Source organism: Peromyscus eremicus, chromosome 16_21 (assembly GCF_949786415.1).
Source record: "Peromyscus eremicus chromosome 16_21, PerEre_H2_v1, whole genome shotgun sequence".
Taxonomy (NCBI): Eukaryota; Metazoa; Chordata; class Mammalia; order Rodentia; family Cricetidae; genus Peromyscus; species Peromyscus eremicus.
In genome coordinates, this window is record NC_081432.1 from 8527520 (window position 1) to 8540275 (window position 12756).

At 50.7% G+C, this 12756-nt stretch overlaps 1 protein-coding gene across 1 annotated transcript in view; it reads left to right on the forward strand.

Annotated features, from left to right (window-relative positions):
* Positions 1–7019, forward strand: part of Rrp1b (ribosomal RNA processing 1B) — a 27411-nt gene extending 20392 nt beyond the window's left edge. Inside the window, exons 11-14 of the mRNA XM_059243891.1 lie at positions 1976–2723; positions 4089–4229; positions 5267–5330; positions 6762–7019. Coding sequence (XP_059099874.1) covers positions 1976–2723; positions 4089–4229; positions 5267–5330; positions 6762–6955 — 1147 coding nt within the window. The 3' untranslated portion in view covers positions 6956–7019. The remainder of the gene's footprint in view (positions 1–1975; positions 2724–4088; positions 4230–5266; positions 5331–6761) is intronic.
* Positions 7020–12756: the final 5737 nt, after the last annotated feature.

Sequence of the window (12756 nt, forward strand, 5' to 3'; positions counted from 1 at the left end):
TGAAATAGAGCCCTCTTACGTAGCCCAGGTTTGCCGCAAACTCATGATCTCCTGCCTCCACCCCATGCTGGGGTGCTATGCAAAGCAGCATCACACCCACAGATTTCCTAGGTTCTATTGTTTTCTGTGCAGCCGCTGTTCTGATCTTGTGTGTGCAGAGGCGTCTGCTGTTGGATGGCAGCTTTAGGTGGCCCAGGGAAAGAATAGGATTCCAACACTATCGTGTGTGCGTGCGTGCGTGCGTGCGTGCGTGTGCATGCCAACACTAGTGTGTGTGTGTGTGTGTGTGCGTGCGCGCGCGTGCCAACACTAGTGTGTGTGTGTGCATGTACATGCCAACACGTGTGTGTGTGTGTGTGTGTGTGTATGTGTGTGTCTTCCTTCTGACTTTAACATTATTGGAAACCTGGGCTAGCAGGGAGGATCAGCAGAAAAGGGCACTTACTGCCAACCCTGAGCTCTATCCCCAGGACCCACGTGGCAGAAGGAGATGACCGACGCCCACATGTGCACGTGCACAGAATAAATAACTAGGGGCTGGGGGATAACCCAGTGGTCTACTCTCGCACCCACATACCAGCTTAGAACTCTTAGTAACGCCATTTCCAGGGGCTCCGACACCTTCTGGCCTCTGCGTGCAGCACACATAGATATGAAGGAAAATAAAAATAAGGGTTTTTTTTTTTTTTTTTTTTTTTTTTTAAGATTTATTTATTTATTATGTATACAGAAGAGGGCACCAGATCTCATTACAGATGGTTTTGAGCCACCATGTGGGTGTTGGGAATTGAACTCAGGACCTCTGGAAGAGCAGTCGGTGCTCTTAACCTCTAAGCCATCTCTCCAGCCCTAAAAATAAGTTTTAAAAATACAGAAAAATAACGATTGAAAACCTTGCCATTTACTCTTTTCTACCGAGATGCACTTGAAACTTTCTGGCCCTAGGAGGAGAGAAGTGGGACTAGCTGACAAAGCTGGCCAAGGTCAGAACCTTTCTGGTGGTGAAGGTGGCAAGATCCAGAGACTAGAGTGGATTCAGTGGCAGAGGCCTTTCTCAGCATGTGTCAGGCCCGAGGTGCCATCCCAGCACCACAAGAGAGTAGTCTCAGCTGGGCCCTGTAACCTCAGCACTCCGGAACCTAAGGACTGCTGCACGTTTGACAGGCCAGCTTGAGCTGCTGGGACCACAGCCTGACGGGAGGTAGCGGAAAGGAGGAAGGGCTTGTGTGGGCTCACAGTTCAGGGTACATGGCGGGAAGGCTTGGCAGCAGGTGCATAAAGCAGCTTACTTATGTCTGAGCAAGCCAGGAAGCCAAGGGGACACAGGAAACTACAGAGTCAGGCTGTAAACCTCAAAGACTTCCTCCAACTTGGCCTACCTCCCAAAGGTTCTACAGCCTCGGGCCAAGTGCTCAGATACATGTGCCTAGTATGTGTGAGCAGGTATTTGCAGGTTCACAAACACCAAGGCCAGGGGTCGACATTAGGTGTCATCCTCCATTGTGACAGAAGCTCTCACTTGCTCTGGCACTCTGCAGCTTGGCTAGGCTGACTGGCCATTGAGCTTCAGGAATCCACCTGTTCTACCCTGGACACCCACCATCCCCAGCACTTGGGTGACAGGTGCATGCCACCACACTTGGCTTTTTATGTGGGTGCTATGGATCCAAACTCAAGTCCTCTCCCTTTGACGATAAGCACTTTGCCTACTGAGCCATCTGCCCAACCCACCAATGGAGATATTTGAATTCCAGACTGTAACAACTCTGGTGAGACCCGGCCTCTAAAGGAGTGTGCTGTGATGCAGTACACCTATATTCCTATCACCCATGAGAGGTAGCCATGATGACCAGGGTTTCCTACAGCAGCCTTGGCTGTACAGCAAGTTTGAGGCGAGTCTGAGCTACATGAGACCCTATCTCAAAAAGAAATAAATAAATAAATAAAAATAACCCTGGCTGCCAGTCTGCCCAAGAGTCACCAGCAGGGCCAGTCACTCATTGGTCTGCATCTTTGTAGGAAGCACAGACTCTCTTGATGGTGGAGAGGACAGTGGAGGCAACATTCACAAAAGGAAAAGGAAAAAGAAGAAGAGAAGCCACCTCCAGGCTGAGACTGAGGACCTGGATGCTGTTGCCATGCCCCCAGCACAGAGTACCAACAGTGAGCCTGACACTGCCCGGAGGCAGACCCCACAGGCCTGTGTGACTGGACCTGCAGCAGACGCCGCGTCTATCATCAGAGAGAACAGCTCCGAGCCAACACCCATCGTACCCATACACAATAAAAGGAAGCGGCCAAGAAAGAAGAGCCTAAGGGCCCACAGAGAGATCTGGACACCCACCGCGTTACCTCAGGAGGATGTGTCAGAGAACGACCCTATCGGTGGCCAACCTCAGAGCTCTGCCACCCAAGTTTCCTCCTCAGGTGTCCAAGCCCAGAAGAGGAAACGGAAACTCGGAGCTCTCCCTATCAGCAGCGGCAGCTTGACAGTGCAGAAGGCAGGCACCCCCATAAGTCCCGGGGAAGAGAGAGATGGCCAGACCACCCTGCCCCAGTGCAAAAGGCCACAGAAGAAGGCAGTGTCCAGCAGGCTTGACCTCTATGATCTGTCCAGTCAGAAAACAGCAATCTTAAAGAAGAGGAAAAAAATGAGGCAGACGTCAGACTTCATGGAGCACAACGGAGTGCTGGAGTCCAGCGCCGGGCGGATCCAAGCTCCGGTAAGGTGGGAAGTGCCGGCGCTTGGGTGCTGGGCTTGAACAGGCGTGCTCAGAGGACTCAGTGGTCTGCTAGGGGCAGGGCATAGGGACAGCCAGACCTCAGGGAAGCGACAGCCAGAATACACTGCTTTGTAACAGCTCTCATCATGCAGATGACAGGTGTCTGTCGAGGTGGCCAAGTGCAGTGATCCATTCACACCATACTCCCCACCTCTTCCCTCACAGACCTGATGTCTCATCGGGTCGGACGGGTAAGCACGGAGCTGAGACACTGTCAGTCAGGCCTCCGTCCAGAGCTGCTCTGTCCCCTGCCGCCACCCATCCAGCCCCTGTGGCAAAGAGGAAGCCTGGGCCTCTTACATTTGCGATTAATGAAAGGATATTCTTTCTCAGTGAGCTTCTAGAGCTGTAAAGGAGGACCGGGTTCTTGAATTTTGCCATGTCTAGGAAGCACACTGCCTCTGTGCCCGGGTCAGCACGTATGGCGAACACACCACACCATGTGCTCATTGCTGTGGCCACCAAGCCACCAAAACAGTGACTCCCTGGCTTTTCAGGGAGACACCCTGTTCAGCACCAGTGTGTATGCACACTGTATTGCAGTGTCTGTGACATTGAAACCCATCTCTGACCAGGTGAGTTCATGGCTGATCCAGGATTACTGAAGGAGAGCAGAGCGCTGGGCTGGCCTTGGGATGTCATCTCAGCCTCCATCCACCCTTGCCCTGGCAGAGAGGCCCCTCCTTCCTTCATAGCCTGTTTCTCATGCCCTTGGCAACCGAGCTTGGAATTGGAATGATTGCTAACTAGTTGGGGCCAAGGGAAGTCGCTGCTGTCTGCTCCTGGGCTAGGGTTGCTTTGGGGCATGCCGGACGGCATTATGCGTCAGCAAGGGAGGCACCAAGCTCCAGCCAAACAGCCCACGTGGTGATTCCACACTCAGCTGCCCAGATGTTGGGACCCCCAAGCCAAAGCCTTGTAGCAGCCTTCTCCTCCACACACTTGCAGCCCATGTAGTGTCTGATCACAAATAGAAAGACGAGTTCTCACCTCACAGGTGGACCTTGAAAGGAAGAATTCAGTCTGTAGGACCTGTGTTAGAACGTAGTTACGAACCTGCGGCCTTTACTGCCGAGAGGACACGGTGATGCCTGCCGGCAAGGTGCCGAGAAGTCTGCTCCGCTGAGCAGGAGGGTTCAAGGCAGAGCTACAGGACCAGTGGGCTGTGGGCTAAGGGGCTTAGGGTGGGTCAGCCTCCAGCACTCCCTTGCTGTGCTGTCCTGGTTTCTTTCCCTGTGGGTGTGAGCCGGGCAAGGTGCCTGTGATAAGATCCTCCTGCTTCCTCCCGGCTGCTCATCCTCACAGGGAAGCAACAGGACTCTGAAGAAGCCACTGAAAACGGAGGATGACTTTGTGAAGTTTGACACCCGCTTCTTACCAAAGCCCCTGTTCTTCAAGAAAGCAAAGAGCAAATCTGCCGTCCTTCCCCAAGGTCCTGCTGTCCAGGTGAGCCCTCCATAGCACACCTCCCCAGGGACATGCAGACAGGTGTTCTGAGTTCTGGGGTGCAGGTAATGAATTCTACCTAGCAAGGTGCTTCGGAGTATGGCAGAGCCCAGCTTCCGCGTCGGACCCCTGCCCTTGGGTGTATAGGTGGGATAAAGTAGCAGCAAACTCCAGCAAGAGGCACAGGGTTCTAGGAAGGGCCCAGCCAGAGCTCTTAGAGTGCAAAATGGGTTGGCCTCTAGGAACATCTCAAGTAGAAAGGCTCGTCGTTAATTCCGATAGATTGGTGGGATATCTAGATAATTTGAGGCCCTTTGCACAAAACATTGGGAATGTTGGTCTGTGGTGGGGTCCCAGTGGTGGAGCATTTGCTCAGCACGTATCATGGCCTTGGGTGCCATCTCCAGCAAAGATTTTACATGCATATCCATTGCCCATTGAAATTAGACCCCATTTTAAGCCTAATCTAATCAATTGTATGTGAGCTGCAAGTTGCAGCTTAGAAATTCTGGGCCTGCTAGAAGGCTAGGCTGGTAAAAGGACTTGCCACCCAAGTCTCACAACCTGAGTTTAATCCCCAGAACCCACGACGGAAGGGGAGGACTGTTGTCCTCTGACAGCCACACACAGACCATGTCACATGCACACCCACATTCACACACACCATACACACTAATAATAAATAGCCTTTCTAAAATCCTGGGACAAAATGAATGGTGGTTATTAACATATATCCTTGTAATTTGGGGTGATAAATTTGTAATTCCAAACTTCTTCATCCTTCTTTGCTTTTTTTTTTTGCTGGGAATATAGTGTCCAGTTTGGGAAATCTATGCATGTGCAAAAGTGGTTTGTGAAGGTCATGGGCAGGAGTCTGGTGGTGGAGTCTGTTTAGGCCACCGCATGCTGCCCCATTAGCCTTTGTATGTGTGCAGGTAGGAAACACTGCAAGGGCCTGCCCTGGGTAAGTTCTGAAAAATCCAGACAAGGAGGCTGAGCACCTGTGTTACCATGGTTACTCCTTTGTTGTTCCACAGCTGAATAAAACACCCTCCAGCTCCAAGAAAGTCACCTTTGGATTGAACAGGAACATGACTGCAGGTGAGTGGGTGGGCTTCTGGGAAACTGCGTTGGGACCAACGTAGGAACCGTGGCTCAGGGTTCTCCAGCAGCCAGAAGTCCTCTTCTCCCTGTCTATTCCCGGGTCAGGCAGTTAGGCAGTGCCAAAGTCTCTTGCCTCACAGATCTGACATGGATTGCCGAGGGAGGGAGAGATTTCCAGGGTTTTTGTTTTGTTTTGTTTGTTTTTGAGACAAGGTGTCACTATGTACTTTTAGCTGTGTTGGAGCTCATTATGTAGACCACGTTGGCCTCAAACTCACAGATCCTCCTGCCTCTGCCTCCCAAATGTTGGGATTAAAGGCAGGGAGAAGTTTCTTGGGGCCTCCTAAGGCCACCAGAAAAAGGGTGAGGTGAGAAGCCATTTTTTCGGGTTTCCTCTAGTTCTGTCCTGGAAGCCAAGAAACACTGGTTCCTTAGTTATAGCTGCCTAGGCTATAGTTCAGGGCCACTGGTGGACCAGAAGGGAGAGGAAGGAAGCCTTCTCCTTGCTGGCTTGGTAGCAGTGCTGCCCACTAAGTAGTAGGACTGTTGCTATTATTACTTCAAAGAAACCAAAGGACTCTTGTAAGAAGGTGGTGCTTGCTTAGTTTTGGTACCTGTCTAGGATCTCACTCTGTAGACTAGGCTGGCCTCAAACTCACAGAGATCCTCCAGGCTCTGCCTCCTCAGTGCTGAGATTAAAGGTGTGTGCCACCACCACCTGCCCCACCCCCTTTTTTTTTTTTTAAGAGGAGAGATGGCTCAGAGGTTAAGAACACTGGCTGTTCTTCTAGAGGACCCAGGTTCAGTTTCCAGCACCCACATAACAGCTCACAACTGTAATTCCAGTTCCAGGGGACCTGACACCCTCACACAAATATGTGGGCAAAACACCAAAGCACATAAAAATAAATAAATAAAATACATTTTTAAAAAGAGAGGGGGTGGGGAGGCGGGGATTCTCATTGTGTGGCTCTAGCTGGCCTGGAACTCACAGAGATCCTCCACCTCTGCCTCTGAGTTGTTGAGATTAAAGGCGTATACCACCATGTCCCACTAGTTTTAAGTTTAATAGGAGTTTAAGACCTTGTTCATGTGGACAGTAAGTGAATGTGGACACACACACCTTTGTTTGAGAGTAGGGGATGCAGGAAGGAGTGAGGAGCACATTCCTGAAGCTAAACAGCCCGCTCTGTAGAGCTGAAGGTGAAGACAGGTCCTGCTGAGGGACACTAGCCCAGGCAGCTGGCTGTCCCTCCTGCCGCCGCACACACCTCAGCAAACCCCAGGTGAAACTTGTTCCCTTCACTATATCCATCTGGGTATGTCTTCTGCATTTCTGGGACATGGGGATGTGAGCCATGAGCCCTGCACACCTGGGAGGGACAGACGTGACATCCAACTAATAGCCTTTACTTTCCTTTGGGACAGAATTTAAGAAGACAGACAAGAGTATCCTGGTCAGCCCCACAGGCTTCTCCAGAGTGGCCTTTAACCCTGAGCAGAGGCCACTCCATGGAGTGCTGAAGTCCCCAACCAGCTCCCTGGCCAACACGCCTCTATCAACCATGAAGCTGCCAGCCACCACTCCAAAGAGAAGGCCAAGGGCTGCGGACTTCTTCTGAGAGCCAGAGTCCCTTTTTAGAGACTGCTTTTATACTGGATATTCTATAAATTATAACTTTTAAATGTGGGCTTTTTAATTATTTTACAGATCCCCGTGAACGGGGCCAATGTTCTGAACCTCCTTGCCAGGGCTGCAGGCCATGGTTCTAGGCTGAGTCCATGCACACTCACCAGAAGGACTGAGTGCTGTTGGTCACGGAGCTCCTCGCCTCGGTGCCCCTTGCTGCATCTGCCACAGTCGGTTGCCTTTCTGGGCATTTGTAGTCTCGGTCTGTCTTGTGAAAGCATGTCAGCTTCAGGCCCGTTCTGTGGGCGTTCGGCTGTTTCTCCCAGTGATGACTCTTGAAACCGAATGAGCAATAGTGTAGTTTTTCTATGTGTGACCAGCAGGGGGGTGGACAGGTGTGGGGTGGAGAAAAGCCACTCTGTCCGGGAGGCTTTTCCTCCTCTGCCTGGCCTGTTCCTGTCCCTGTCTTCCTACCTCTATAGCAAGCCCAAAGTGTCTTTTCAGGAGGGCCAGTGCCCCCCAGGCTGCTGCCCACATTAGCACAGTTTCCAGGCCTCAGGCATAGTTCTTAAGCTCAGTGAGCGAGCCCAGGGCCTCTCTGACTGCACCTGCTTTTTCCTCCCCTTCGACGTCAAGGCTTGCACCAGTGATGTCCGGGCCCCAGGCTCTTGGTAGAACAGCAAGTTGGCTGCCCGGGAGTGCATGCACTGACAGCTGCCTGTTACCCAGAACACAAGCATCTGCGTCCACAGGTTTTCTAGGGCTCTTCGAGCTTGCATTTGTGCAAAGCCCAGGGAGGCGCTCAGACTTCCATTGGAGCAAATCTGACTTCTTTTTCAGAGCAAAGCCGGCTCGACAGTTGACCTTGTTTAAGGAAACTACCTTGGGTCTGAGAGGTGGAGCCGCTCAGGAGGGAGCAGGAGCACAGCAGGAGGCCCACATCCTCCTGGTTTGGCAGGCTTGACTGGCCCTGGCCCGCAAGCACTCAGCACTGACCACTAACCGGTTGCCTACTGTGCTCAGGGTATCCCCAGGTACCACCTCCTCTACACCCTTGTGCAGTTTTCACACTGCTGCTCCCCAGTAGAGGACTGCAGGTCACTACCACAGGGGTTGCAGACTTGTCTGCCTCTGGCTTCACTCCTTCACACCGTCAAGGGGTCCACTTCCTGCCGTCAGGCCAGCTGACTGGTGGGTGACATTCCTGATAGGAATGAAGTGACTGTCTTTTGCCTGCTCACTAATCAAGTCTATCATTAGGCCATAGAAAAGGGAGGTATTATGCTGTTGTCACGATAGGTCACGTGCAGTGTAACTTGTGGTTGCATGGTTACAGTATGCTCAGTCATATTCAAAACTAAAACCCGTGTAGAAAAGGTTAGGGTTAAGGCAGCAAATGCTGTTAGCTTTTCATTTAAAAAGTTAAACATGTCCGACAGTTTTCTTCTCTGTTTTAAAGGTTAGGTTATACAGCCACGTGGGTCATACGGCAGCGGTGGTGGAAACTTCCTCACCTCACAGCATTTTCATGCTAGCTCCCCATCCTCAGGGACCAGTAAATATTCTGGGAGCACACCTCCTGCCAAAATCACTGCCAGGGCGGAGGGCAACCTCTGGGCGCTGGGTTTACAGGTGGGCACACACAGTCATGCCAGGCCGAGATTTTTGCTTTTATTTCTTATGTGCACAACGCAGGAAGGCTCTACCACGTGAAGGAATACATTTAGAATGACATCTTTGTCCTTGATATGTGTTATTTTCTCAAGTAAAATGGCTGGTAGAGAAGCAAATCTTAGTGCTGGTGACTTAAATAGCACCTGGGAAGATGGTAGTCTCTTAGTGTGGATGTGGTCATTTTTGCAGTTTCGTCTCAAACTTTCTTTTTTTCTCCTCCACCCCGCCAAGGCCTCATTATGTATCCCATGTGGCCCCACACTGGTGGTCATCCTGCCTCAGTCTCCCTCAGTCGAGCTGGGACACAATCACCTTTCTGAACCGAAGCACAGGAGCATGCGGGGGATGGGGAAGCAGTTGCCTCCCTGGAAAGTGGGTGTGTCTTCTCTGGATCACATGACTGCCTGCAGTGTTGCTTGTTTATGATCCAATTGTATTGTCACCAGGGCTTGTTGGTACAAATCAAAGCCAAGACCAATTAAAAGAAATACGTTTTTATCCTCAGTTCTGTCTTTACTGTTGACTTGGTGTCTATAAAAATCGACCTCTCTGGAAACTCTTGCCATGTCCTGGTCTGGAAAATGCAGGCATCTGTCCTGTTTGAAAAGACATAGCAGGTACCTGTCCCTTTTCCCCCAGAGCCAGTGGGCTTGCTCAGGCAAGGCAGGTGGTGATGCCGTTCACTGTGTCTAAAGCCTGAGTACAATTCCCCAACTCCACCAAAGGAAGAAAACATGTGCACCCGGCCACAGTCCAGATGTAAGCTCGAAACTCACTTAAAATCAGCCAGATGTAAGTGACATGTGTACAAGGGGGACCCAGAAAGGTTATCTGTAGTGGGCAGCTGTTCCAGCTGTGACCTTGAAGCACCGCCCCAGTGAGGCAGCCAGTAACTGCCACACTTACCTAGGACCTGCCCCTGGGACATGGCAGGGACAGGAGCCCTTAAAACCTGAGATCCTTCCAGGCCGGCCCTCTTGGTTCCTCGTGATCCTGGATGGGAGACCAAGACAGAATTCTCCAGAGAACCCCACTGGACTGCACCTCACCTCTCCCGGATCCTGTAACCAACCTTTTTATTGGCTGTAAGTTACCCCAAAATAAACCTTTTAACTACGTGGAGTTGCCTTGTTAAATCCCCACATTATCTGTTATCGGCCAATCTCAGGAAGGATTGTGGGGGAAATGGAGATTGGAAGGCTCCATGAGACAAAGTACTCAGAAAACCAGGAGCCTTTCATATGACAAAAAAAAAAAATCATTTAAACTTGGCATGGTAGTACACACCTTTGATCCTAGAGCTTAGGAGGCAGAGGCAGACCTGAGTTCGAGGCCAGCCTGGTCTACAAAGCAAGTTCCAGGACGAAACCCTCCTGTCTTAAAAAAACAAAAAGAAATTGGTAGGGTGTAACTCAGTGATGGAGTGCTAGTCTGTGGGCAGCCATGAGTTCAAGTCCCAGACACCACCCCCGCAACTACTCCCAGAACACACACACAAATTCCCAAGGGTTTTGTGATTGTGCATTTTGAGGTGGGAGCATGAGACACTCCCTTAGTCAAACTCAGCTGTATATTAAGGAAGGACTCACTGTGGAATAAGCTACTGAATACATTTTGCCATGCTGTGTTGAGCCTTCTCTGGAGTGATGTGGACTTGAGTGTGCCCAGACTGCAGTGTGACCCCAGGAGACCACAGACCAAATAGTGTATCCCTCTCAGCCCCAAAGCAGGTTCTCCTTAGCCAGGAAGCAGTACCTGCCCCACCAACCCTTTGCCTTGGGACATTCCTTGGTGGATTGGGTTGGTTTGTGGCAGAATCTCCCCATATAATCCAGGCAGGCTTCAAACTTAGATCCCTGCCTCAGTCTCCAAAGTTTGGCAATGATAGTCATGGACCAGGACACCTAGACAGAACCTAATGCTGAGTCTAACTGACTTTATAGCCCTCTGGATGGACTCTGGCAGCTCTGGGGAGGGTCCAGCAGGAGTCATGACCTTTCTGTGGCAGGTGCCTTGCTGATGGGCTAGTTACCATGGTACCTCCAGCCTTAGCCTCCCAGCTTTCTTAGGAAGCTAGCCTAGAAAAGGCCTTTACTTACTTTCAGCTCTAGGGAAGGGAAGTTCCCTAACCCCCAACACACACACACACACACACACACACACACACACACACACACACACAGCCAGCATCAGAATGTGACTCCAGAGAGCTGGAGAGGCAGCCCTGGTAGTTCACAGCAGCTCTCAGTACCACAGGCCAGCATGCTCTCTAGGAGGACACCCAGGAGCCTGTCCTCACCTAGTTAGGGCACAGAGCCGGGCACTCTGGGGACACAGCACATCCCAACAAGGCCCCATTCCCACAGAGCTCCTGCAGCTTGTCAAGCACAAACTGGCAGCTGACTTCCGTCTGAAGCTGTGGCTGTCGCTAGGACCTGAGAGGTCAGGATAGCCTGAGGTTGCAGCCATGAGACTGGTTTGCACAGCCAATGGTCAGAGCCTTGGAGGGAATTCTGTTATTTGACCAACTCCCCAACCAAATACTGTGTCTCCATAAGTGAAACCTGAGCCAAGCCAGAGTTTTGTCTAAAAGCACAATGCAGCTGAGTCTGCAGTCCCAGCTCATTTTATAAATAAACAAACAACCGCGGGCTGGAGAGGTGGCTCAGAGGTTAAGAACCCTGGTTGCTCTTCCAGAGGTACTGAGTTCAATTCCCAGCAACCACATGGGGGCTCACAACCGTCTGTAATGAGATCTGGTGCCCTCTTCTGGCGTGCAGGCAGAACACTGCATACATAATAAAGAAAGAAATCTTAAATGAATGAATGAATGAATGAATGAATGAATGAATGAATAAACAGACAACTGGGTACAGTGTCGTAGACCTGTATCAATCAGAAGGGAGACCAAGGTCCTAGAGCCAAGCTGAGGTAAGAAAGTTGACCTCACTCCATGTCTGGTGGCAGGGGTGGAGGGACTGCCCCAGAAGTCAGTTGTACCCACCTCTCCACAGTGACAAGTTTCCCCTGAGGAAGCCAATCATGCTGGGTCCCTGACTTCTGCAAAATGGAGGATGGAGCAGGGGCTGGACCACCTGGGCCTTGATGGACAGCGCTGGCATTCCTCCCAGGCTCAGAACACGCCTTTTGTTCTTAGAACTCGCTGCCTTTCTGAACCCAAGCTAAAAATTGCTTCAGTTCTTCCTGGAGTTACTCATCGCCTGGTGACTAATGCTTCAGTCCATCAATCTTGCAATCCCTTTGTTATGTCTTAGCCTAGGGTCTCAATAACAAAAGTTGAAGAGGTATTTAACCAGAAGTGACCAGATGGCCGTCCTACTTCAGCTGTCCCTTCCAGAGGGTGGGCAGTATTGATTGCACCACAGCAAAGTGGCCGCGATTTTTTGGGAGAAAGTGGTGTGTCACTCACGTCTTCCCAGCATGCAATTTCTTCTCTAAGGCAGTTGCACAAGATGAATCTGAGCAGGAACTGCTTTCTGGTTGATAGTTGATGCCTTATATGTAATCCAAAGCCCATTATTAAAAAATTATATATTTGCCAGGCACATACATCTTTAATCCCAGTACCTAGGAGGCAATGGCAAGCAGATCTCTGTGGCTTTGAGGCCAGCCTGGTCTACCTACTAAGTTCCAAGCCAGCCGGGGATACACTTGGACACCTTGTCTCAAAATAATAATAATAGTAATAATATGTATTTGCTGGTCATGCAAGCACATACCTATAATTCTCAGCAGGAGAGTCTTTTGTTGCTGTTGTTGTGGTTAATTTGCTAGACAGGGTTTCTCTGTGTAGCCCTGGCTGTCCTAGAACTCGCTCTGTAGACCAGGCTAGCCTCCAAGTCACAGGTCTGCCTGCCTCTGCCTCCTGAATGCTAGGATTAAAGGTGTGCACCACCACTGCCAGGTTGAGAATCATTAATTGGAGATCAGCACTGGCTACATAGGGAGATCCTAACTTACAAAACAAGTCCAGGAGGGTAAATCAGTGGGTAAAGGTGCTTGCAGTTAAACCTGATCACCTGAGTTCAATCCCCAGAACCCACTTGATGGAAAGGAGAGAATCAACTCCACAAATTGTCCTCTGACCTCTACGGCATT